This window comes from Meleagris gallopavo, chromosome 9, assembly GCF_000146605.3.
Source record: "Meleagris gallopavo isolate NT-WF06-2002-E0010 breed Aviagen turkey brand Nicholas breeding stock chromosome 9, Turkey_5.1, whole genome shotgun sequence".
Lineage (NCBI taxonomy): Eukaryota > Metazoa > Chordata > Aves > Galliformes > Phasianidae > Meleagris > Meleagris gallopavo.
Genome location: NC_015019.2, coordinates 5,255,732 through 5,282,616, shown reverse-complemented (window position 1 = coordinate 5,282,616; position 26,885 = coordinate 5,255,732). Strand labels below are relative to the sequence as shown.

The 26,885-nt window shown below is 47.1% G+C and overlaps 1 protein-coding gene across 1 annotated transcript in view; it reads right to left on the bottom strand.

The window, feature by feature from the left end:
• The window catches only part of PCDH19 (protocadherin 19), a 50,873-nt gene that overhangs the window by 783 nt on the left and 23,205 nt on the right, over nucleotides 1–26,885 (bottom strand). The window contains exons 4-6 of the mRNA XM_010715418.1: nucleotides 24,731–24,789; nucleotides 21,698–21,867; nucleotides 4–223 (exon numbers count right to left, since the gene is read on the bottom strand). Of these exons, the coding sequence (XP_010713720.1) occupies nucleotides 4–223; nucleotides 21,698–21,867; nucleotides 24,731–24,789 (449 nt within the window). The remainder of the gene's footprint in view (nucleotides 1–3; nucleotides 224–21,697; nucleotides 21,868–24,730; nucleotides 24,790–26,885) is intronic.

Sequence of the window (26,885 nt, the reverse complement as noted above, 5' to 3'; positions counted from 1 at the left end):
GGCTCGCCGCCCTCCTTGCCGAAAGTGGCGAAGGTCCTTTTGGCACTACAGTCTGCATAAGGCTCCGCGTCCACCGCCGTCGCTTCTATGGAGAGGGCGATGACGTTCCTGCCGTGCTCAGGGGACTTGGCGCGGCTGGGAACGGCGCTGCGGGGCATCCAGCACCGGTCCGAGTGGCCCAGGATGCGGCATTCTTCCCTGCAATGAAATCCTTCGCTCTGATCTGCATGGAGAAAATACAAGGCCATGTGAAGAGGGCGAGCGCTGCCCAACCCCTCCTGCCCCAATGCTGCATCAAACGGCCGTCAGCTTTACAGCAGCGTGGGGAAGGGGGATTTTTACAGCCATTTCTCCACTGCTCTAAAGACCGGAGTACAATTTCCAACAGGTTGTGTGTCATCTTTAGTGGCTGGCAAGTCTGCTCATGGCAGTGAGGTTGGAACAAGATGATCTCTAAGGTCCCCTCCAACCAGAGCCGCCTTATGATCTGCTGCTGCTGCCAGACCTGAGACATGGGGGAAACGAGTAACAGCAGCAGACAAATGAGGACGGGGTTGTGCCACGTGTCGGGCTGCATGCCGTCAGCAGGTCGTGCTTTTAGCAGCTGGCGCTAAGGCCCACCATGCTCTGAGCACTGTCTGTCGTGACATTTAAGGTTGGCCTGGAGGGGGAAGCGAGCAGAGAGAACAGAGTGTTTTCTTTCTCCTGTGTGTTTGTGTGTTTCAACTTTTTACTCAACTCCACTGGCCTCCCACACAACACAGCCTTTATAAATCTCCAAGGCTGCCCACTCCACTGAAGATTAAATATGTCATTCCAGCACTGGGTCTTTATTCATATGAGAGTAATAAAGATCTGTTCTCTCAACTTAGGGCTGTCCCAACCCTACTTTACAGGGCTGAAATATGGAACAGTATTTCACACTTTCCAAGGACCTCTCCTGTCCCACTCTGAGCGCAGCCACAAGCGGCTCTCAGCAGCAGGAGGTGCCCCACGGTGCCCCATTGCTGTCCCCAAAGCACTGTCCCATCCCCGCCGCCCTGGGAGGTGCTGTCCCCACTGCAGGTGGACAAATCGAGACCTAGAGAAGCAGACGGGCTCAACCAAGTGCAACACTGGAAATCAAATCCAGGAGTCTCGACTTCCCGAGCCTTTGCTGAGCACCAGACCGTGGCTGCCACCAAACATCGTGGACTCCTGGCTGCTTTTCAATCTCAGCTTACGACTCCAGCTTCCTTTCATTCGATAAGAACTTGTAATTGCAGATAGCCCTCATTTCACAGGCAAAGATGCAGCTCCTTCCTGCTATAATCTATATACCCGTAAAGCAGCAAAGCAGTGTTGAAGAATTAATGCTATTAACAACACGAGAATGCACCCAGTCGGTGTCGGTGTGATAGATCAAGCCCTACGAAGGTGCAGACTCAGCCTTGGTCTGCTTCCTGTCTGTCTGAAACAGTTCATTTTGATGCTTTGTACATCTGTGTGCATAACCTCAGCTCCTCAGACACATTGGTATTTCCACCACATTCTAGCACTAGGGCGGCTGATAAAAATTCTCAGCACATAACACAATGCACCAAAATATGAGCAGCTTAACACTTACAGAGAATAAACGAGTAAAAGGCAGACTTCAAAAAAAGGGATTTTTTTTTTTTTTAAAGGAGAAGAAGCCAATTAATTGGAAAGCTGTGAGTAAAACATTAGCTCTTTCTCACCATCAGAGCAGCTACCCGGTGGTGCGAGGCGCGGCGTGAGGTGGCTGTGTAGGAGGTCTGGGTTTCGGCAGCCTCCTTTACAGCAGCTTTAGAGAAAGGTGCTCTGAGCCTTACATGCAGAACAACCTGCACTAAGATCTGAAAGCTGATGCTCTTACAGCTTGATTCTGTTGCTTTCAAGTACTTGAGCAAAATAAAAAAGGAGAAAAATTGCCCAGAAAATGTTGCTGTCTGCCTATTTATCCACAGCTTAACTTCAAAAGGGTGCTAGAGGCACACAAAGTTGTGTAGTCTGGCTGAAGACTTGGTAGTGGCTGGAGGGGGTACAGAAATATCTTGGGTTCTCATCCCAGGGAGATGTGATTTACTATGCTGTGTGACCTTGGGTGCAGTGTTGCAGCACACACCGTGTCAGCCCCTCTGCTACTATAAAGCATCGGACCGGGGTGCACTGGGGCTGCCTGCTCCAGCACAGGACCATGTGGGGTGAGCCCCCTACATCACCACAGCAAAGGCAAAGCTCACCCCAAGTGGGTTTGGTTTGCCTTGAGCTACTTACTGCAAGCTGCTATACGGTACAGTTAAAAACAAAGCAAGGGCTTCACCAGTTAGTCCCTGGAGTGGCACAGTGGTGATGGGTTGATGGTTGGACTGGATGGTCTTAGTGGTTTATTCCAACCTTAACAATTCTATGATTACTGTAGTTCAAGTAGATATTCCTCAAATGCAACAAAAGGACCTGAGCTTTAGGAGCGGTTTTACTAAAGCTTGCTGGTACAGTGCCTATCTGCTTGGACACCACCATGCCTGTCTGCAAGCAACAGTTAGAGTGCAGGCAGGAGAAGGGATGAAAACCCATTGCGTTGGGTTACACCATTTCAACCTTTAATTTTAGAGTGGGAATGCAAACAACTATGAAAGATGCCAGATGAAGGGACACAAGTCACCACCTATCCACAGACCTGAAAACAACAAGTAGCTCCACATTCAGTCTCCCTGCTCCTACCCCCACCATGTCTCAGCTCTCTTCTGTTGAGACCACATCCAGGAGCCAGAAGTTGTCCTGCTCCCAGCGACAGCACAAGTGTGAGCCCTTAGCTGGCAGCAGACCCCAGGCACTCGCGCAAGGCACTGAGCAGCAGCTCCTTCTCTTTGGCAGAATGAGGATCTTCACCAATCACTATTTCCTTGTTAACCACATAGATCATATAAAATACCATTTTAACACCATAAGCATGCCCTGTTGATACATATAAGCACCACACGGCTCCTTTGCTATCACAGTTCAGAGGCAGCTGAACTGCAGCATCCATCTCCAGCCAAGCACCTGAGAACAAGAGCTGCTGCCCCAGGCACTGCAGGCACAAAGCCTCCGGGCACAGCTCCTCACTGCCCTTTGCAGCCAGGTCTGACTCACCCAGCCACAACGGCACCCAGGACAGCCATTCACATTCACGGGTTCTTTATTGCACTATTCTGTCTTTTTCTTCTTTAACAATCGGAAATAGGATGACAGGAAATTCTTTTACAGCTCTAGACCTGCCCTAGTCAATAGGACTGTTATTGTCGGCACTAAAAAATGTTCTTAATGCAAGGAGCAAAGCCCAGGTACTAACCCCCACATCACATACCACATGATGAATGGCAGGCAGCCAGACCTGGCAGCTTCCCACATCCGCCAGACATAGGGGTGGCACAGGGCTGAGCAATATTGCCCGCAGGACCCAGCAGGAGCAAAAAAGGGGGCAGCTCAGGGCTCCGGCACTGTTTGCTTGAGAGTGTCCTGAGCAGGACTGGGCTTTCTAAGCAGCTGAGCACACCACAGACACGCTGGGAGGATGGTCGGATACCTGCATTGTGCACGGGCTATTGGGGGAGATGTTGAACACCATGCCCAATTGCCATCGGTGTGTTTATGGGAGCTGCAGGTTCCCCAGCGGCAGGGCAGGGCAGTGCCCACCTCAGCACCTCCTGCCTTCATCCAGCACAAACCCACAAGCTCAAGTCACAGCAGCTCACGGCGTGGTGCTTTTAAATTGATTCCCCAGGTGCAAAACATCCCAGCAGACGCCTTTCCAGAAAGTGAGCAGTTATCCTTGGCAGAAGAATATGTGTCACTGCTAAACATAAGCTCTAACACAGCAAATATGAAATAAAATAAAACCAACAGCCACCTCTGGAATTAATACACTCCTTGACAAGTACAGCAAAACCCATGTTGAGCTCCGGATTTCAAACCTCCTCAGCCCGTACCTCGGGGGAGCAGCAGAGATGGAACGATGTGCTGCGGCCAGCCTGGTGCTGCAGGTGGGTCAGAGCTGGGCAGGGGCTGCAGAAGGAGCAGTGGCAGTGCTGACCCCCATGGCTCTTCTCTGTACAGCCCAGAGGACACGGGGACAGAGGGAAGCGCCGTGCATGGAGCGGCACAGCCTCCAGCTCCGCCCAGCACGGGGCCCTCTGCAGTTCAAAGGAAGGGTTAATGGACATCCTGCACCTGCAAGTGCTTTCAGTCTCCTATTCAAAGTCTCCAGTACCTGAACTCGGTTCTGCGGCAGCGCAACATGAAACCGGTTTGAAAGGAGCCCATTCAACTCTCAGAGCAATTGAATTATCTGCAGAGGAATCTCAGTGCTGGCCAAAGAGACAAAGTTAAATCGCACCGAGGTGCAAGTGCCTGGGAATGTAATATTCCTGATAAATGGCCAGATGACATGTGCTGTTATACAATCTAAGGTGCAATTTGGGCGATGACAATAGTCCCTGGAGTTTCCATTTTCAAACAGACGCTCAGTTCAATCCAATCCATGTCAGAGCAGGTTTGCAGGGGTGAGTAAGTGGAGCTCATTTGTGCTATTACATGGAGAGCAAGGAAAAACAGTCGAGGAGTCACTTGAAAATGAAAAGTAAGAAAGAACAGATAGCAGAAGCAGGACCTGCATGCACTGTGCTGGGCTCAGGGTGGGGAGGATGATGGGGAGCCCCACATGGGTAGCGTGGCCCCAAACTCAAAACCCAAAATTGGGTGTGAGGAGGTGGCAGTGGTGTTCCTGGGCTGCCCTGGCCGTGACCAGCAGCATCCTGCCATGGATGCACAGCTTTATCTTTGTGTTGTGGTGTGTCTCTAGCAGCCGTATGGTCGTACTGTAATCACGGTGACACTGCTCCTGGGTACAGCAAACAGCACGATCATTAAAAAATTCATTTCAAAATCTTCCTGGAAGCTAATAAATTTTACAGCAGTTTCAATCTTTTCTCATTGCAACAAAGAAAAGCTTAGTTCCAGACAAATTAAAAGTAAATTGATTGCCTTAGGGGAATCTATTCAAATATCACTTTTCCATGTTAGAAATCTCTTCCTGAAATAAGAAGAGAAGAGCCAGGGAGAGTGAGCATGGGAACTCTGTGGAAAAGCAAATCATTAAATCTCAGTGCACAAAACTAGGGGAGGAAAAAAAAACAGCTTAAAATAAAATGCAAATGTCTCACTGGGGTGCAGGCCTAACATTTGTGACGGAATTTATGAATAATAAATATGAATAAATAGTAAACATGAAGGGATCAAACATTGCTGCTGATGTTTACTCATGGTTAGCCATCTTTCACGGACAATGCGCAACTGCATTATTTAACACCCATCACTCAGTTACTTTGGGGTTTCTTTCCAACTCCAGCACCTTCTTTTCTCTGCCAGGCACTGTGCAAGCCCTGTGCACAGCTCGCTGCCTCTCTTGGGAAACTGCATGCTGCAGGAAAACCCAAATTTTGCAACTGCCCTGCCCTGCATGGCCATGTGAGGATGGTTGGCCCTGCCACTAATAAGCTCAAGCAAAATGCAAGCGATCTCCAGCCAGGCTTCATCATTTGCTTGTAAATTAAGACTCTGCACCTCTCCCTTATCTCCTGTAATAGCATAATATCACGAAACAAGAGGTGGGGAATAGTGTATTACATTTTTGACCTATGGGCTTTTATGAAGCCTTCTTCACCCTGCTTAATCAAAAGCCTCCAGTCTATGCACAAATGTAATCCTGTTGCAGCTTCTCTTGTACAATGCTCAGAGGATACTAATAAATATGGACAGTGACAAATGCTCTTTACTGCAACAAGGAGCATTTCTTTTCCTATCTTTTGCCATTATTTGGGATTTACGTGAGCTAAAAAATGTTGCATTTTTAATCCTGGATTGTCTATTCGAGCACTGGAGGTCAGCGGTGCTTGGACAAAGCTAATGCCATGCGGAATTATCTTAATGAAACAAGGGATAGGAATTAGTTTAATTCATTATGCAACTGATGAGGACCCACACTGGAATGGGACTCATGAGCAGCATCTCTGTAATGGCCAAATGGGATGCAACGGGGATCCCTCCCTCCTACTGCGGGTGGACGCAGCTCCAAGAAGCAAACGTTTTCTCCCCAGACCAACTCCTGGGCTGGCTGGAGCCTTCTGGATGTGTGCAGTGCCATGAAGAAGTGCTACAGAAGGAGCTGGGTTCTGGGCACACAGTGCAGTACAACAGAGCCAAGCCCTCAAGGTGTGAGCCAGGATGCAAGTCAGCACTGGACAGCCCCCTCTACCCAGGAAAATTAATTACCATTCAGAGAAACAGCAAAACACACCATTTAAACTCCAATTAATCCTTTTCTGGGGACTTGAGTGATCCACAGAGCTGCTTGTGGCCCTGGAGCAGCAGGATTTTACCTCTGAAACTCTGCTACCTGCACATCAGCTCGGGCACTCACTGCAGGGCTCATTAACGTCCTCATCGAGCTAACAGGCTGCACATAAGACTGGAGCAAGCAGGATCCTCAGAGAGGGAGGCACTCCAGCATCCGACAGACCTTTTCCATCTCTAACCATTATGGCTCTGTAATTCATATGCACAACTCCCATTAATGCTAATGGAAGTTACTGTACTGCGTGCACCGACTGAAGAATACAACCCTTTGACTTCATTACTGGAATTCAATTTCATTAACACTGGATACAGAGGGATTGTCCTAAATACTCTCTTTCTTATATTTTTTTCATGTTAATGCAACCATTTGAGTATATTATACCCTGCAGAGATGGAAACATTTCTAGTCTGTTTAAACACATTTCCTACAATTGGGAGCAAAACTTTGTCTCCATTTATGCCTTTGACACCAGCTGCCTTCCATTTAATGGGACTTTAGTTGCTAGAGCAAATTAATCCAAAGGTTACTTTTCTGTGCTATTGTCAAATCTGAAGCAGCCAAATTCAAACAGACTGTGTTGCGGTAATGCAATACCAGCCACGCATCCAAATTCAAATGGCAACAATGGATCAAATTACTACAGCATCCCATTCAAAATTAGGTGTCGTTCAGAAAATTGCTACTTGACGATCCTGACGAAAATCCAGCCAAAGAGACATTACAGCTGGGGGCGATAGGAAGCAATGCCCAGCCACCTGTACCTGCCGCAGAGTGGGCCAGCACACATCGGCACGGCTCCATTGGCCTGGGGGACACCCGTGTCCCATCCCACACCCCACGTGCCTGCTCCCTCCATCCGCACACGTCTCGCTTCCTTCAGAGGCATCTGCTCTTTCCACGGAGCAAGCGAGAAATGAAGGAGCTGAGTTATAAACCCTGATACATAATTTACTCCCATTATCAAGATTAAACACATCTTTGCATGCTTAGCATAAAACAACTGCCTTTCCCCAGATTTCTCAAGGACACGCATAAACTTCATTATTATCTAAATAATCAAAAGAGGATTTCAATAGAATATTTAACTGTCTGCCTACTGGAAACTCACAGCCTTAATCTAACACTGATCCTCCGTTGTCCTTCATGTAAATATTGTTGGGACGTCAGCCAAAGCCTAGGGAAGTGAGCTTCATCTTGGTGGATGGGAATCTCTCGTGTCAGATACAGTCAGCCTGACTAATGAGACCTACAGCTTGCCAAAACCTACAGCCTTGCTGTCTGTTCCAGCTGTTGAATGCACTCAGAAACCCAGTGGCACCAGCCCAGCAGTCTACAGATCCCAATCAACTATCAATAGCTTAAGTGTAAGTGATTGTGTATGAAGTATGAGCCAAATGTGTTTCCTTTTGCAGTTTTAGGACCTCCAGTATTGTTATTGCACCAGTAACGCTTGCATGGAATTAATCATATACGTACCCACAAGGCAAAACATTATGAGAAGCTCTTTGTACTTTGTAAAAGTACGCAGCTCTAAGGAGTGGAGGGGAGCTGGAAGGCTTCCCAGCACGATGGGGCGTTCCCCACTGTTGAGCAAGTAAGGGAATTTATTTTTTTTTAAACCAAAAGCGTTGGTTCCTGGCCACTTCTCATCATGACTTTGACCTCTCGCTCTTCCACGCTGGAGCTCAGCATTATCCCCTCCCTGGTGTTTAACTATTTGTTTTTTCTGACCAGCAAGCAGCTTTTCCGTGCTGCTGGATCCTTTGTCTGAGTACAGGGACAGCCCATGACTGGATGCTGCACGAGGTTTGTGGATGCACCAGAAAATCCCAAAGGTGACCAATGGCAACCAGGAGGGCCCCGGGGGTGGTTCTACAAAAGCAACTCTAAATGGTCCAGCATCCGGCAGTGCCCACAAATGTGCATCTAAAACTATCATAAGGTCAACAGCCAAATCCAAAACCTCCTTACAAGTCTGGGGAAATTACGCTGCCTGCAAGCCATGACCAAGCTCAATTTCTAGCAACGCAGGTGGGCTCCTGCTCCATCAGCCCCACATCCGTGTGGGTGATAGTGAAAACAAACCTGGTTTGCCTTGAGCTGTGAACTGGGGAGGCAGTTGAACTGCAGGAATGGAAAATAATGGTATTTTCATCACCTGTGTATGTATTCCAAGGAAAGCAGCTGGCTCCACGGTGTGTTTGCTGCATAACACAAGAGCTTTGTGCTGCACGCACATGTCCCAGCACTGCTCTTATGCTGGAACTACATATTTTAATATTTCCTCCTTTCTTTCCTGACTTGAATTTGGGAGAATAAACATCCTCCCTGTTGAGCTCCCCCTCTCCCACTGACAGGTGGCTGGGACAACTAAAGGTGATGTGGTGGGCTGAGGCTGAGCTGGCCCTGCTCTGTTCTTGGAATGCTCTCCCTTCCCTCTGCCTGCACCCACATCTCAAGCACACCGGCAAACTTTGAGTGCTCCAGACTGAGTGGGGCTGGGCATCACTAGGCAATCCAGAAACAGGGTGAGCTTCTGGCTCTTGTTCTGCCCCTGCAGCCTCAAGGGAACTGATCTCACAACATTCCATGCTCCCAGGTATACCTACTGTGCTGCATCCACTCCTGGCCCCAGCGTGTAGGGCTGTCAGCAGAACCACACCGCAGCACAGTTACTCCCAGTGACGATGTGACACAGAGCCCAGATGAAGTTTCAAAACCAAAGTGGTTTTCAATACTGACGGGTGGGAAAAAAACGTCACAACTCTCTTAGTCTGAGCAGGTTTTATCTGGAAATACCAAAAGCTAGTAAATGTACGGCCCCGCAAAGTCACTTCTACTGAGCCACTTCACTGACCAAACCTTTTAACTGTCACTGGGAAATAAAGAACGATAGGTACAAGCCCCAACTGTCGCTCCCTGATTAGTGTACTCCCCATCACATCCTCCTGCAAAAGAACAAAGCAAGGCTGAAATGACGGCGGTAATTGGGAGCGTTTAGACAGAGTGAGTGAAAGGCGAGGAGTCCAGCTCCTCACCTCTGAGCTCACCACGGGGCTGCAACAGCTCGGTGTCGGCATAGAGCTGCAGTTCGGTAGATCTGATCCCAGTTTGTCCCTCCGCAGTGGGAATGGGGCTGCTCTTCCCTCCGAGCACAACGGGAGAGTGAGTTGCAGGCACGCTGTAGTCCTGCAGTCATTCTGCTGGAGCCTCCCTACCGGGACCCACCCTCGTGTTTGCTCGCTGTCTGCAGCACGCAGATGTAATGCCGCCTCGCTGCCGCTGCGTGCTCTGCTCGCTTCTAAAACACTTACACATGCAGCATGCATTAGAATTAAAAAACCATTAAACCTCGGAAAGGAAAAACTTTGACAGGATGCGTAATATACTAAGTATAATTAATTAAATTGGATGAGACACTGGGGGACGAGAGAAGAGTGGATGGAGACTGTTCTTGGAAAAGGGATGGTAATGCTCTAATGCTCACCATGTGCCATTAAGTAAGGAGAAGCCTTAGTAGAGGCGGGGACGGGCAACGGGAGCTTCAGGAGATGGCAGCAGCCAGTTGGGCACCTTGGATGTATAGCAAAGAAGTGAAGTGGCCAATGAGAGCTCTAACGGAGATAACAAAGACAGAAAAGGCATCCGAGAGAGAGAGAAGAGCAGAAGTGGCACCGAGGTCACCAAGAAGCAGCACAGCACTAGTGCTAGCTTCCCCCTATGAGCTCCTTCATGTCTGAGGGTGGGTGACAGCCCCATCCTCACTCAGTGCCATCTCACCATCAGCTTGGGCACAGGGGTAGCGACTTCTCCTGGGGGAGCACCTGGTTCTCCTCTTCTCCAATTCTTTGTACTTTCTGGCCCAGTTCCCCCAGACAGCTTAGCATGCTGCCACATCCCCTCTGAGGTGAAGTGGAAAGGAGCAATCCAAGCTGGGGACAGAGAGGGAGCATCAAAGCGAGCCCCAGCTGACACAGCAGGCACAAGGCGTTGAGACAGCCGCAGTCTGGCTGTTCAGCAGGACAAAGTTTTAACAGGCTTAACAACAGCATCAGCACTGATCATTAGGCAATTACACCTGCTGAAAGTTGACAATGCACCAGGTCCAAATGAATTATCTCCCCAAATCCTGCAGGCAGGAGCACGGAAAAGAGAGAAGTCGTTGTCAACAGCCTCTGATAGCTCACCAAGTGCAGAAGCAGTAACTAAAACTAAAGGGCTGCTCATTTACTTGCTGCTTGGAGAGATAAAAGGGAAAGTCTGGGAAATGAAGTCTTAAAAAAACACTCTCATCATTTAGGGAGTGGTGGGAGGGAAGGTCCTGGAAATACTGATACAGCCAGGATTGCTCAGCTGTCAGCATGTGTTTGGAAAAGGAAGGCAGATCTTGGCTGGGGGAATTTGCTCCTGAGTCAGCCCCAGTGAGGTTTCTTGCTCAGCCCTGCACATTGCAGCTCCACGAGCTGTCCTCCTGGAAGACGTGCTAGGACTCCTCCATGGACCCACACAACTGGATCTACATGGATCACGGGGACTGCACGCCCTGCTCTGGGATGGCAGCTTTGTCACAGCGCCTGTCTCAAGCACAGCCCTTCACTTTGAGTGACGAGGCACGCTTTTAGGAAAAACATGCAAATGTGATTTAAAGACTCTAAGTGATACAGAATATATCACATCTCTTGGGAGCCTGTTCTGGGGGGTAATTATTCTAATTCCTAAAATCACGCGTCTCATTTGCAGCTAGAATTTTCTGAGGCAAACCTCCACCCTCCAGCAGTGGGTGTGCCATATTTGCTAAATTAGAGAGCAGCAAACACCCCCCCCCTCTTTGGCTTACAGCTGAGATGACCAATGTCTCAAGCAATGAGCAATGTCTCAGAGCATCTCCCTGAGGCTGCCATCTCTCTCGGATCCTAATTCGAGCCCACCAGCACCAGCTTAAAGCATCCCACTGGATTTAGCAGGCTTTGAGTCAGCTCCTAAAGCTCCATTTGAAATAGGAACCAAATGTATGTGTTTGAAGAGTAGAAATCCATGCCTACAGCTCTCTCCAGAAGTTTCTGTGACCACTGCAGATGCAGAAGGGCCCCAGAAAGCAAGGGGACATTTCTGCACAGACAAAGCACCTCCTCTTCTTGTGACTGCTGGAGCTCAGTGAGCTCTGCAAAGCACTTCTGTGTGGAGCTTAGAGTGAATTAATTGGGCATATCTACCAAGCAACAAAGGAGGAAGGCTGACGAGGCAGAGGTCAGGTGATGAGGGAATTGCAGGTGGAATTGTTCATTTTAATTACACATCTTCATTAACGTGAGGTTCCTGGATCCTACTGTGATGACTACTTCATCTAAATATTTGCATGAGTGATGTGTGCGTGAGTGAATACACTTCCACAAAGGACACGTGGCTGAAGAGTGGAACAGACACAGAGTTTTCTTTGAATTTTACAGGGATATTTCCACCACAAAATCATTTCCTAGGATAACAACACTGTAAATGTAAGATAAACATTTTTATAAGGCACAAAAGTGCACAGGAAAAGAACGGCTCGAGGAGGAAATAAGTGATGAGTGAGGTAAAACACGGGTTGTACTCGAGCTGTTTGTGTCTCCCTGGCACTCGAATGAGTTTGATACAAGCATCACGATTACCTGTTCTACTGACAGCCCTGAAAGGAAACAAAAGTTTGGAACAAGCCAAACACATTCAATCTCCTTGAATAATTTAGGCTGCTGAGTTATCATGTGTTTCATGGACTGTCATCAAGAGAAGCTGTATTGCAGAGGAAAGGTCTGTAAATCAATGCATCTGAGGGACCAAAACTCGTCAGAGAGTGGCTGCAAAAGCACTGCACGTCAGAACAGATGCAGAGCATGGAAATGAAGCGGCGAGTGTCACAGGGCAGCTGCAGCCCTGCGCTGCCTGGATGGCTGCAACAGAATGGCAAGGACGGGCAGACAGGGGCATCAGCAAGACATGGCTTCTGAAACATGCTGCTGAAAAGCAATGTCAGCAGCACAAATAGCTGGTAAACTCGCAGTGAAAAACAGGAAACAAATGGAAGTGCAGCATAAATATACCTAGTGGCCCACCTGGGTGTGCCACACACTCCCCAGAGCTATTTATATATTCCACTAATGTACCTACTGCTTCCAATAACACTTCTGGCTCTGACCTTTCCTGATTTACTGCTCTGCATGGTTTGGCTTCAGATTCCCAAATTCCCAAACTGTCAATGCCCCTTGTAGCATCTCTCTGAGCCGTACCAAATGCAGAACCGGGCTGGCATGCCCTGGAGAGCCAGGCAGGACATATCAGAGGAAAAGGACAGATTTTTAAGACATTTAAGAAGGTGCCTTAATATACAAAGCACAGACCTTTTATGTGCTGCAGCCAACAAGTACGATTTGCAGTAGGACTCATGAATCTTTAGAGAAGTCTGTACGTCTTTAATGAAGGTGACATTTCCAAAGCAGCCAGAAGAACCAAGTGCCAGACCTATTTTGGTCTGCGATCAGTGCAGACACCTACTCCATTAGGCTTCTCACAAAAACTCCAACCAGTGCTCCTCACCCTCCTTCGTCTACCACTTTTAACAGTGCAAGAACAATACCTGCTCTCTTCATCATGCACTCAGCAGAGCAAAGCCCACTCCCTCAGATGGGCCGGGGCTGCTTGCTGTGATCCCCAGCACCCTGCCAAAGGAGCTGCCTCCATCCATCCCAGCCCTCCTGGCTGCAGGCAGCCTCCTGAGACGTCCCCACATGGGTGCCAGGGACGTTTTGTGGCTTCCAGTTCCCAGTGCTTCCGTAAGATGCAAGGTAGCATCTGTGGTGAAATCTCACAAAATGATCCAAGATAGTTTTCTCCAGCTGGGACTGATTGAATATAGCCTGGGCACCGGATGATGTGGGAAATCATTCGTAGCCGAGCACAAATTGCATGCATAGAGGTAATTACTGCAGCACAAGGTTGGTAGCACCACTACCCACATGACAGTATATCTCAGCAATTTTCATTTCCTATCGCTTCAATTCAGACGGGCTTTTTTTCTATCTTTTTTTTGGTTCAATTTTCTCCTTTTTCTACAGGGACCCACTTTAACCCAGGATATCCTCCAGGATAAAGCCCTGCCTTCGCTACAGCCAGCCTTTCCACACACTCCAGTTTTCTCCTATTGACAACCCCAGCGCTGGGGCTCAACCTGCCCTGACCTGACTTCTCCTCCACACTCCGAGCACGACCACCTCTGCCCGAACGTGAAGTGACACAGCAGTGGCAGTCGGTCACCCGCTGCTGTGTGCTAGCACTCGGAGCCATCCACAGGCACCGGTAATGAAACACAATGTGCAAGCAGCTAATGAAGCTGGTTACAAAGCCAGTGATTCTCCACACTTGAAAGAGGGTGAAAATAAGGAAAATGGAACAAAAATAAAGACTTCTACTGAAAAAATAGAAACACTAACAGAATTGATGGTGGGAGCAGGGACGTTTATCATCGCTATTACGGATACTCAGCAAAAATAGGGCCACATAATGCTCACTGTGATTACATACATTGTGGCTCTTATACACCAACAATATATTTGCTACAAAGGACTTCTGTTGTAGACGCAGATACAAAAGAGAAGGCAATGCAGCACCAGCCAGGGCCTGGCCGGGCTCCGTTCCCAGCACACTGCACATCTGCAGCAAAGAAAAGCTGCAAAACTTTTTAATAATTCTGTGACCTATTTAAAAAATATCTACTCACTTACATTCATCTATGCTGTATAAGAAATAAAATATAGCACTGAAGAGCTTTGAGTGGCAGCACTTCCCTTAAGACGGATAAAAGCTGCAAGTTCTCTTGGCTGTTTGGTGCCAATTATTACCGAGTTTTGACTTATACATTATTACATAGATCACTTAGTAAAACAACCTGCATACAAACCCTGTGCTATGCCTCCCTTCAGTCGTAATCTGCTGGCAGCAGAGCACTTCAGACACTCACCATGTACACCTCCTGCCAGAAAACAGTGGGCCCCTTCGCTAAGGCACTCTGTACATGATGCTGTTGTAAATAAGTGGTCCAAATGAAGAGAGGACTGTGACTTCTCCTTATGGCACATATAAAGTTATTTGCAGTGATTCTGCCAGTAGTGGGGGAAAGAATAGCTACCCAGCTCATCCCAAAGGGAGCCAGCAGTGTGGTGGCCCCAAACCTCACACCTCAGTTCCTCATCCCCTGGCCAACGTGTGGGGACAGCTTGAGGGCGCTGCTGGAAAAGCCTACAGCCTTGTGGGGGAAGGAGTGGGGACATCCTCACCATCTGTGAGCCCAAATGGGGGGGCAAGGAACGGCGCTCTGCCCACGTCACCCCTTCCTGTTGTGATACACCAGGAGTTATTTAATTTGATAGCAATTGCTTGCGACCTGTAACGATCCGCGCTAACGCGATGCCGTGTACCGACAGCCTGCGGAGGCCGAGGGTCAGCGCACTGTTTGCAGTGATTATTCCTTTAATAAAGGGCCCTGTATTTTCCAGCGGCAGCAAAATTGATGCAGGTTGCCATGGTAAGCACACACTTTCCCATTTACTAGAATAATAGACAGCTCTGTATAATTCACTGATTTCAGATGATTTCTCACCCAAAGAGCAAGTCGCTGGAGTTACATAAGTCACCTGTTGTTTAGTCAATCTGGCAATTTTAATTAGAATAAATTTTTATGATTCCTCTTTGCAACACTTAGAGCTGCTCTGCCACCAGAATGTGGAGATGTCTGTAAATTATACAGACTCCAATCACATCTTTTTTGCTGTTTTAATTACAGTAACATTACGGCATTAATCATGTAAGCCTCTGTTAAACAAGTAACAGCCATCCTCCATCATAATTAAAAAGAAAGGCCAAGCAAACAGGAGCTTTGGATTTCACCATATTTTCTCTGAATGTCGTGTTTTAACTTAAGAATTTCACAAACAGTAGTTCTATTTGGCTGTAATTAGTGTTGTGAGGGAAACACCAAAAGGTTAATAAGAGATGGTTAGTTTGTAATGCAAGTTTCCCGGTGCCAGCCCCAGCAGTTCAGTCTGTTTTCAGAGTCATTAACAATGTAGATTGATTACAGGAGGAGATGGGGAAGTGCTCACTTGCTGCGTTAGCATAAGGTTGGTTTTCATTCATATACCTTCCTCACTGTTAAATGTGATGGCCATTCCCTCGACCATTACTAACCATAACTGCTGTGAGTCAGAAGGAGTTAATGATTTCCTTAGAAGTCACTGCCAAAGGAAAAAAAAAGCCTACAGGAGCTTTTTTTGGCTTGTTTATAGGGGAAAAGGAAGCTGCAAGCTTCACTGACTTGTTTATTTATCTTAAAATATTTGAATATCTAAGTATTGTGTGGTGGTTTTGGAATAGAATGCGCCGGGAGAGTCAGAGAAGCAGGTTAGCACTGCCTCGTCCTTCAGCTGAACCCTTGGTCCAGACCTGAGTTTTGGAGTGCTTAACCAAGCGCCCACAAAGTTGAAACTATCAGAAGCATCAGTCCTTCATATCTCCTACAAATTGTTCTCCAGTCACCCAGCAAAAATATGAGTGAGCAATAACTAAATAGGACAAAATCTCATTAAAAAAGACAAAAAAAAACAAGAAACACTCCAACTTCCTGGATTGATTGTTCATCCATTACAAACCTACACAACAGGGCGCAGATCCAAGTTTTAATTTTCTTCTCTAAGTTGCCAAAATGTTCACATCTGCTGAGTATTTGCTGTGCTTACACAGAAAGGACTCAAGCATCTAAAGGTTATAACTTGTGTGACCCTGGCTGAGAAACTGCAGCGATGGAGGCGTTGCAAGAATCATCTTTAAAGGAATGAACCTAAAAGCTGAAGAAAGAGTGCCAGGAGCGTAGGATATAAGATAACATTTCCTATGTGAACAAAGGAGGTTGCACATCTGTTTGCTATTTAGTTCTGTTGCTGTACAAAGGGGATTGTCTTTCATTTGTTTCCATGGACATGACTTCAGTGTCAGCCCTGCCCCACCACCAATGTCCAGAGAGGACTCCTCTATGCCACACTCAGACAAACTGAAAATCTACGGAGCTATGGGCCTAGAGAAGAAGCAATACATGGAGCCATTGTGCCTGCCACGCATTCAATGCACAGGTTAAATCCCTTGAGTGACAGCTGCCCTGCACAACCACAGAACAGTGTGGGCTGCAAGGGACCTTACAACGTGGTGGTAGAGGCAGTGGAGCCCATCGGTGGACCAATCCAAGCCAATGCCCGGCTCCCAAGGATCAGCAACCACCAGTTGCCCCAGCTCCTCTGCTTTTGCAAGGCTTTTGCCAAAGCAGACTGAGATGCTCAACAGGCAATCACTGAAAAGCATAGGGCTCGTAAGACAATCATCTCCTTTTGTTATCCTAAAGCCCAGCTTACCACTTTCCATAAAAATCCTTCTCAGGGGTTTCAAAGTATTTTGAAAAGCTGACTGCTCCTTCCATGCTGGCCATTGTAGGAGCACCACGGAGCTTACTTAGTCTGTTACACTGAAGATCTATGCAATAATACAGAAATCAGAAATGCTGTAATAACAGGCGTTGTCCTGTAAAGAAAGCTTACAGCGTTTATCCATCTTAAGGGATGTGCTGTCACTCACATAGGAATGGTATACTGCACGTCTTGTGCTGCGTATATGAATATAAGGAAATAGGTATGTTATAAATTTTTATAAACTTCCAGAGGAAAGCAGCCCTACTCTCAACTGCCAAAGCCCTAAAATAGGTCACCTGGGTCTTCATCTTCATAGAGCTCTTTTGCCTTCTGCAGAATAAAAGGGAGTTGACGGTGGAATGATTGCTGGAAATTAATTTCAAAATCAGCAGTTTCTAATAACTGTGTTTGCCTACAGTTAATACCATTAGCCATGTTCTCAGTTCACGGCTGAAATGCACCAGATACTATGGAGATGAGCATGAGAACCAATTGGAATATTCTAGATAAAACCTGATCCACTAAATGACAATGTATCTGAATAATTAGGGATGAAACCAGCATGAAAAGTTTCAGTGAATATCAAGTGCCCAGCTCTCCTTTACATTCAAGCCTACTTCAATACTATGCGATAGCATAAAGAAGACTTAACATAAGCATTAAATATAACCCATTTCTACTCAAAGAACCCTTCATCTTGCTGGAGTTTATCAGACCCAGACACAATTAAACTACCTTTGTGAGCAAAGTTACTCAAATGTGTAAATGTATGCAGGATCAGGTCTTTACTTTGACATTTCATGCCAACCTTTACTGCTGATCTGGCACCAGAAGAATGAAAGTGATGCTTTTAGAAGCAATTCTCTGAAGAGACACATTACCGACATAAAGCATTGCTTAAAAACCCCCAAACTTTGATTTTAAAGCTTTTCTCTTTTCTTATGGCTGTGGTGACTACTTCTAACACTGCCTTTTTATGATTAGTGTGTGTGTTTATCATTTCTGCATTTTCCCTTGGATTCTATTTTTATCTTAAGCAGTGAATCGCTGCTTCACTGGGTCAATGATTTTCACAATTAATGATAAAAATACTGGCCAAGAATGGGAATTAAGATAAGTTTGAAATCTGTTGCTTGTAACGTTATAAACACACATTTGAAACAGCTCCTTTCTGATTTGTACACTGGCAAGAGCATCTATGACTTATAGAGCACAAGCATGGTTCTGGCTCAAGGCAAGGTGAAAAAGGCGGTAGAAAAGATTTAAGCAGATCTATGTGACTGTACACTTCCACACAAAGAAAACAAGCCAAACTTGCACAAACGAAATGTTTGGAAGAGGGCAAAGGCATTAAAAAAAAAAGTCCCAGTATGAGCAAAACCAAGGGAGGAATAACTACCTGAATCACAAAACAGACTATCTAGCCTCAAAGATGCTAATTCAGGTCCTGAGGGATCTAATCAACCTCTTTGTTGAAGTAAAGATAAAACTTTTTGACAGCAAATGCTTTCTGATAAAATGGAATTTTCAATTACCCTGTGAAACATCTGGTCCGTGCTGCCACTTACGGGAAAAGCACCACGATGCTCTGTGGTGCTGGAGAATGTTGCATACTGAGATTTCCCCACATCACTGGCAGGAACAGGCAGCAGGAGCTTCAAACCCAGACTCCCACGTCCCCCACCTCTGCCCACGGAGGCACCGTTATCACCACGCAGCAATTCCTGCACCGGGACTCGCTGAGTCCTCCTGGATTGGCCTTGGAGGAAATCCAGTACGTACTGCTGTGAAATTGGCCAAGATACAAAGGGCACCCCAGAATTTCTCCACACGCTCCAGCAGCCTTCTCCAGCCAACATGAAACCTCGCTGACATCCAGCAGACGCTTCCAAATCTTTTCATACAAATCTATTGCAAAGTTCAGCTGAGGGTAACGTTACAAAAAAGTGTGTATAAACACCTCCACAAATAAACAAACAATTAACCAACAGCCAAGCAATTGTGGAAGGTGGAGCAGCGCCCAGTGCCCACATTCCTGAATGTCCCATTTGGTATCAATTAGCAGGGGAAGGAAAACAATCCCGAGCAATAATGAACTCCAAATTGGGTACATATTAGAGCAATTAAAGCAATCTTTTCAACTGATGAATTTATAATCAATAATTAAGATCCTGAGGTAAAGAGGGACTGGGCACAAGTCCTACTTCCAAACCAGGCGATGTGGCTGAGCTCCAGGCGCTATTTCTGATGACCTGCTGCTGCCCACTTAAGCTCGGCACCCTTTACACGACAGATTGCCATTTTTCTGGAAATCTAGGTCATTTCCAAAAGGAAGAGAAAGGGTTCCTGCCAGAGAGACTGGCATGGAGGCAGTGAAGCCCCCTCCAGCCCAGTGGTAGTGGGAAACCAGTTGTGTCTGAACATTATTGGCTTATCAATAATAATGTACAAAACCAACCTTCATTTTTTCCCCACTCAACTCCATAACTCTTGTAAGACCAGGTTTCAAACCCACGGTTCTAGAGACTGATTTTAAGAACACTAAAGGAGTTTTCACTCATTCCTACTGCTTTCTGCAGGAAATCCAGCACCTCAGTAAACGAAAACTGCCCAGACCCCCGACGCCAGCATGCAGAGACCGTCCTCATTAACAGACTTCAGATCAAGATGTCACTGAGTTGCAAGGATTCGTGCCAGCCAGTGTCCAGCCTCAGCAGAACCATCATTACCCACAGAGCAGATAAAAAGATTCCCAGATTATCTGAATGAAGCCTGAAAGTTCCCCCCTGATGACTGACTTGTGGTGTTATGAGCAGAGGTCCAAGCCCAGGGCATCTCAGTGGGCTGCCAGGCAGGGGATGCTTAGGACCAGGAAAACCCTGACATGTCTCTTTTGGGTTATAGACAGGCATCCCTCAGTATGCTCAGGGAGGCAGGCAGCCCACATCCTGGTGATCCTGCCTTGGATACTGAGCACCTCCTTCTCGCCCCTGCATTGCTGACCTGAAATTGGGTAAAAATTATCATGCCGAAACCATCACTTTCATTATGTGGGAACCTCTGTTATCACCGCTGTCTGAGTGCCTTGATTTTCCTGATTATTTTATACAGTCCCTGCTTGACAAATCAGCTTAGAAAATATTCTCTTTAACCTTTTCTTCAGCTGCTGTGCCAGTGACTGCTCACCTCCCTGCCTGCAAGTCCAGCCAGATGGTAATGCAGAGCCGATGCTTTGGGGCTGTCCCTGCAGCCATGCAGTTATGAGACTGGGGAGCGGGATGGACACCTGGTTTGCTTTTGGAAGTCTCCTTCTGGAAACCCCCCTTGTTCTTTTGTGGGTGTTTTACATGCAATAGGGATTTCTGCTGCAATAGATTGGACCAAATTTACTTCCTTTGTAACTTCTCAAATGAGCTCTGCGTCCAACTCCTTTTTAAATTCTCTGCATTGTTACCTGGTGTGCAACAGAGACAGCCCATAGACTTATCAGAAATGTAATCTCTGTAAAACCCTATCTGCAGTCCATTGAGATTGTTTTTTTTTTTGCTAAAGAAATGTGACAAAAAATTAACAGATGTTGTTCAGACTATTGGGCAGGACAAGAATCAATTATGAACATTTTTTGCTTCTACAGTCATCCCTTACTGCAAACGCGTCTTAGGAAACCCTCTCCTGATCGAAATGAAAAAGCATTTCTTTGTAATAGAAGAATAATAAATGATAGCTATCAGCCTGCATTCTCTGACACAGCACTGGTCCTCGGAGAATTAAACTGCCACCGTACAGTTATATAAATGTTTAATTTTTTTCATCTTTGGCCACAGCAGGGATGTCTGGAAATACATTATCACTGCGGATGCCATCCCTCTCCAATTAGCGTGGCTGGCAATGTGGAATGGGTAGGTGACCTCTGTGTTCCTCTGCTCGCAGAGTCTTACAGGGTTAACTACGGCCATTTAACAGACTCTATCGAGAATTAATACAGCGATCAGCTTCACTCCGGAAAAAAAAATAAAACATTCCATGGCGCAGATGGCAAGAACTCTCTCTCCCCCATTTGACTCTTTTATGACAGCAAAACAAAGGCTTTTAATGATGTTTACCATGAATTGAATTAAACAGCTGAAGACCAGTTCATAATCACAGCATTTTGTTTTCATATCCTTAAGTCTTTTAGCAGTGGGGCTTCCATTTGAGCCTCAGCTACAGCTTATCTCAAGATATAGCCAAGCGCCCTGAGGCTTCCCTGTGCTGGAGCACCAAACCGCATTCATACTTCTTAATTGAAAAAGACAGGATGTTTGCATAGGATGTTTGCATCAGTAAGACATTAAAAGCGACATTCATGTCCAAGTACAAATGACAGCTTGGGCTCAGCTGAACTCCTCTGACTCTTTTCCTCTAGCTAACACCAGGGTTGAGATCAGGGCTTCATGTTCCAACTGCGCACGTGGGGACGCACAACAGCTGAGACCACGATGCACATTTTGGGGAAGAGATGCAAATCCCTCACCCACCAGGGCTGGTCTCTGCTGCGATGGATGTCTAGCAGCACTGATCTCTTGGAGGAGCCATTTTGGGGAGCAGGAAGGAGCTGCCCTCTGTCTGCAAGCACAAGCCCAGGCTGGAAGCTGGTAATTCCCACTCTCATCCCATCTCACGCGCTGTCACCCGGCTGCTCGGGGTGAAATATGGGATAATCCCACCCGCTGGCTTACCTGACAGGCACGGCGTGAAGATTAATTCCTATCTAGCAAAGTCGTACAGCCTTATCCCTAACCCATGCTAAGGCATATGGGGTCACGGCAGTGCTCACCTGGTTCGGGGCCCTGCGAACCCATGGAGGGCACGCTGGTGTTGAGCACGTCGTTGACAGCCGTGTCGCAGTAGAGGCCGCGCTGCACGTCGTGCTCGCTGTCAGTCTGGTCGCTCTCCTCATGGCCACTGTCCTTCAGGCTGTTTCCCTCCAGATCCTTGAACGTGGAGCTGCTGGGGGAGACATGGCAGTGAGCTGGGCCAGCCACCATCGGCCTGCATCCCAATTGCAGGCTGCTCGCGTGTGTGGCGGGCCGCCGCCAGGATGCACACACATCCAATGAGCTGTTTCCACAATTAGGCTTCCTCGTATTGTGCTACCTCAAATTAAAGATAAAAGGATCTCAACTTTAATTTTCTAGGTTATAGGCCAAGTCCTAATCGCTTAAAGGTTTAAAATAAAAGCTTTCCAGGAAGCGCGAATTTCTTCTCATTCTCTTTCCTATTTTTAACAATAAGTCTGTGGATCTGGGTCCAAGTTCACAGGGACTTCAGGGGATCTGGCAGCAACCCAGCTCCCTGACATCCCCTGCAGTCAAAGATGCCAAGGTCGATACAGGAGGGACACCGGGGCTGAGCTGGTCCCAAATTCCTCATGTCCCCATCCTGGCGGTTGGCCCAGTGGGGCAGGAAGCTGCTATCCAAGCAAAGGAAGACCTGCATCCTGGGTTGGATGTGATGTGAGTGCATGGAGCACATCATCACAGACAGGAGAGCAGTGGTGGCTCTGGGGTGTCCGACACCAGCATGTCACCAGGACAGGATGGAGTGACTGCAACATCATGTCCCCTTCCCATCAGCACAGAGTTTTGAGTGGTGATCTGCACATAGGTGTCCTTGGCATTGTGGGAAGCCAGAAGCAAAGGCACTGGCTTGTGGAACAGCAGCACTACAAGCACAGAGCCCTGGCATGGACACACAGACAGGGCATGGTGCATGTGAACCAAGTGACCCAGCTCCTGGCAGCAGTCTGGGCCCAGCTTTCCTCCAGGAGCCTCTGAGAGCTAGGAGCTGTCAGTCTGGGCCCACAGACAGCAGATGATCCTCCTGCCACTCCCTAAACCCTTAGACAGCTGGCTACTGCAAGACAGGATCATCTCAAGATACATGGGATGGAACTTTCTGGGAGTGTGGGCAGGGCTGGAATGAACAGAAAGCAAAGGCAGATGCCAGGAGGAAGAAAGAAAGTGTTTGCCAAAGGAGGGCTGCCAGAAAAGCACCTGAGAAGGGCCTGGTGCACAAAGCAAAGCCCCACTGGCTCCTTCCCCCAGGGCTACTTGTACCCATGGGAGATCTGGCTGTACTGAACTTGCTCACTGGCAGATCTGGGCTGAAATGTCGGCGTGAGGAGCGGCCTGTGCTTCAAAGCACTGAGGACCTGCAGATTTTCATTACTTAGTGAAGCCCTTTTGCGTCTCCACGGAAACCAAGCAGACCACCTACCAACTGGTGCTTTGCAAAGCACACGAGGGGGGAGCTCTGAAATACATATAAATTGGTAAACCTTCAAACATCACCTTTTAAATAAAGATGTCCCTGTTGAAGCCACTGACTTTGATTCCAGGCAACATCAAAGAATTTTAAGTTAAGAAAGCACTACATATCTACAGTTCATTTGTGTGTGCCTTATGTGAGTGAAAGAGGCAGGCAGACAACACAGGAAAAGTACAAATAGATTAATTAAAGTGCTGGATTGGAGGAGATTCACTCACCAGAGATAGAAGAGCTACAACATCTTCATAAAGGCAAGGGATGAAAATGATGCCACAGTATGCTACAGAAAATATTTTTGTTCTTAGATGTCTGCACAGCGTCGCTGGCACCCGCTGTACTTAAGATACAAGACAAAGGTAGAAAGCGAGGGGAAATGCTGTCCTACACGGCGCTGCTGTTCACAACGTGCAGCAATCTGCATTACAACGCATTTATCTCCCTGCAGTGAAGCAGACCATAATGCAGCAGCCACACAACACGGTTCCGTGGCTGACACTTCTCCAAAGGATGTGCAGATCTGGGAGAAGCGGCGGCAGCAGCATTTCCCAAACAATACTGGAGCAAACCCCGCTGTGGCAGGAGGGAGCACTGCTTGCCTTTATGTTAGGTGTGAACGAGAAAAGATTAATAGATTTGCTTTTTTCAGGGTGTCTGTGGACTGCCTTGCAAAGAGCAACACGGCGCAGGCAAGCCACCTCTCACAATCACATTAGCATCGTTAAACATCACACATAATACAGGCAAATATCCCTGCCCCTCGCTAGCTGAACCCAAGTTGCTCATACAAAGTGCTTGCAGCTCCCATAGTCCTTATATTTTTAAGATGTAAACAAATGGGATCACAGCCAGGAAGATAATTAGATTTTTTTTTACTGCTCAGAGCTGTCCTGAAGATGATACAACCCGGGTAAAGTCAGTGGGGTTAAACTGGGACAGCACAGGCATGAGTCCATTGGTGACATCTTTGCCACCGGTGGGCTCTCTAAGGACACCGACAAGGCAGGGTTGTATGCAAATGGTTAAATTCACCCAAGGGAAATTGCTAGGTTGTAACTGAACTGATGATTTGCTTTTTACCCCTGAAAGGAAAATCCTAGCAAAATGCTGCTTTGCCTTGGTATTCAGACTAAAACAGTGAGCATGCACAAACCCAATTACCTGCCCCCAAACGAGATTTTTTTCCCCCCCACCTCACATAATAAGGAAAACTCACCATCCAAAACTATCATTTTGTTCTTGTGCATTCAAATAGAATAAAATCCATGAATTTTAAAGTTGTCAGGGTAACGGCACTCTACCTAACTTGCTTTAACTTCCCAGTGTGTAGGAACCAAACAGAAGAAAAAAGACTTTCCTTTGTTGCAAACCAAGAGCAATGGGACTTAATAGGCAGTAAATACTGTTTTTAAAATCAAATGATAACTCTGAAAACGTTTTGCATATTAAAAAAAGCAAGTAGCATATAACGCAGTGAGAAAGAACATTAAATAATCAGGATTTGGCTGGGCACACCAAAGCGCTTTCAAACCAGCCTACGTACCTTTTTATTAAATGAGCTCTGCTGTTCACGTAGTTGGAGTCAAAGGAGTAATTTTCAGTCTGGAAGGAGGAAAAGAAAAGGGAGAAGTTACAGGCTGCTTTCTGCTGGAGATGGTGTTGGGCTCGATGTTCCTTAGAGTCCCTTCCAATTGGGGATATCCAGTGTCTCTCTGAAGCAGGCCAGGACATTGCCTGGCACCACAACCTCTGCCCACTTCAGTGGGACCAGCACCTTGCATGTCCCCCCCCGAGCCACAGATACCCCAGTGCAACCCAAATCCCGACCCATACAGCAGCAGATGATGACTCCAAGCCCTACACCAAGAACCAGGCTGGCTGGTGACCATGGAACAATTTGTAGAGAAGAAAAATGTGCCCATGCTCTGTTACAAAACTAATTGCTTTTAATTCCCTGATGGACTCGGTTCTGTGTGTGTCAATTTGACTGAAAGTTCAAAAGGTATTTTTCTTATTAGTGTATAATTAACATGTTAAAATATTTATTACATGGATATGTAAATGCCAGCAAGGTAATCCCCTGCCAGAGAATTTAATGCAGGCACTTTTCTTTGTTTCAAATCATTTCACTCAGAGACATTGGCTCTGTTATTAATAAAAAGGCAGACAATGGGTGGCATGGTTAAAAGTTGGAAGGGAGTGAAAGAGTGAAAGAAAAGTCTATGGATTTGTCATTTGCAGGCAAAGCCCACTGACAAACACCACAGCTGAAATGCTGTCTTTTAACCTGAGATTACAGAACCTGGGCTCCCAGTTTTCACAGCTGGGATGGAACAAAACATAGGTTGAAAAAAAAAGCCAGAACAGCAGGATGCTACCAGCCATAAGACCGCAGAGCCACAAGCATGGGATATGGTAGGAGATGTGGTGGGACAAGGTGACAAACATGGTGGAACATGGTGGGAGAAGTGGTGGGACATGGTGGGAGTCATGGTAGGAGCCACGTGTTGGGATGCTGCTATGGCATGGTGGGATCGTGGCTGGAAGGTAGCAAGAGCCCGAGGCAGCCCCGCAGCTGCTTTCCCTCCAAAGAGCCACCTGGGGATGCTATGGCCTGTTTTTATGGCAATTATGAACATGGTAAAAATAAATGCATGCATCTTTAATGTCTCAATAAATAAAGGAAAGCAGAGGCTGCTGCTAACGTAATCACAACGGCAGGATGCAGGGAGCGGGGCTGCTGCAGCAGAGTCAAAAGTGAAATCCAATCGTACCCCGGCTGAGGTTATACTGCTGTACTGAGATAATAAAGCAAAGGCAGCCTTGGTTAAGTGTGACCTTTTCTGAAATACAGCACAATATCTAATTTACCAAACAGGAGCCTCCCAGAGAGAAACATGCAAGGATCTGCGAGCCGGGGGAGTTGGCCTAGCACTCAGCACAGCTCAGTTATTACTTTCACATAGTAATTACTGCTGTAGAGTCACGCAGGAGATTTACTGCACAAACTACTGGTCCCTGCAGTTCTTGCATCCTTGTTCCTGCAGCACAACTTTGATTGTTAAAGCGCTCTGTGTCTCTGCAGGAAGCATACACATGTATTTTTAAAACACGCAGCAGCAAAGATTTAAGCACTGCAGAACATTTCTGATCCTGCATCTGCCCATCAGTCCCAGTGCTGCCAACTTGGGGATCTCCAGCAGTGATGGAGGGTGGGAGGCAGCCATGGGAAAGCAGAGAGGAAAATGCATGCCCATGCGTTGCAGAGCTTTAATGCACTGGCGGCACATGGACCAAGCACTGGATTCCAGTGGAGCTTCCAGGGCCACCTGTGGGTAATGCTCAACTTGGTACCACCAAAACACCACCCAAACATCACCAAAACCCCACCAAAACCCACTGAAACACCTCCACGTGGTTCTACCAGGCTGCCAGCCCAGCTTCTACCTCGGCCCAACTCCAGCCCTCACGACAGATCTGACCAACAACCCTGGGAGCTTTGTCATTGATTTCTGACAACAACAAAAAAGACAAAACCCTGAACCAAGCAAAACCACTGCCTGATGAACAGGTCCTTACGAATTAGTTTGGTTGGCTAAAATAACACCTTTCCTATGCAGATTCTCTGCATCACCCACTCACTGCTCAAGATGCTCCGCACCGCCACAGTCATGAAGATGCAATGCCAGAGATGCGAC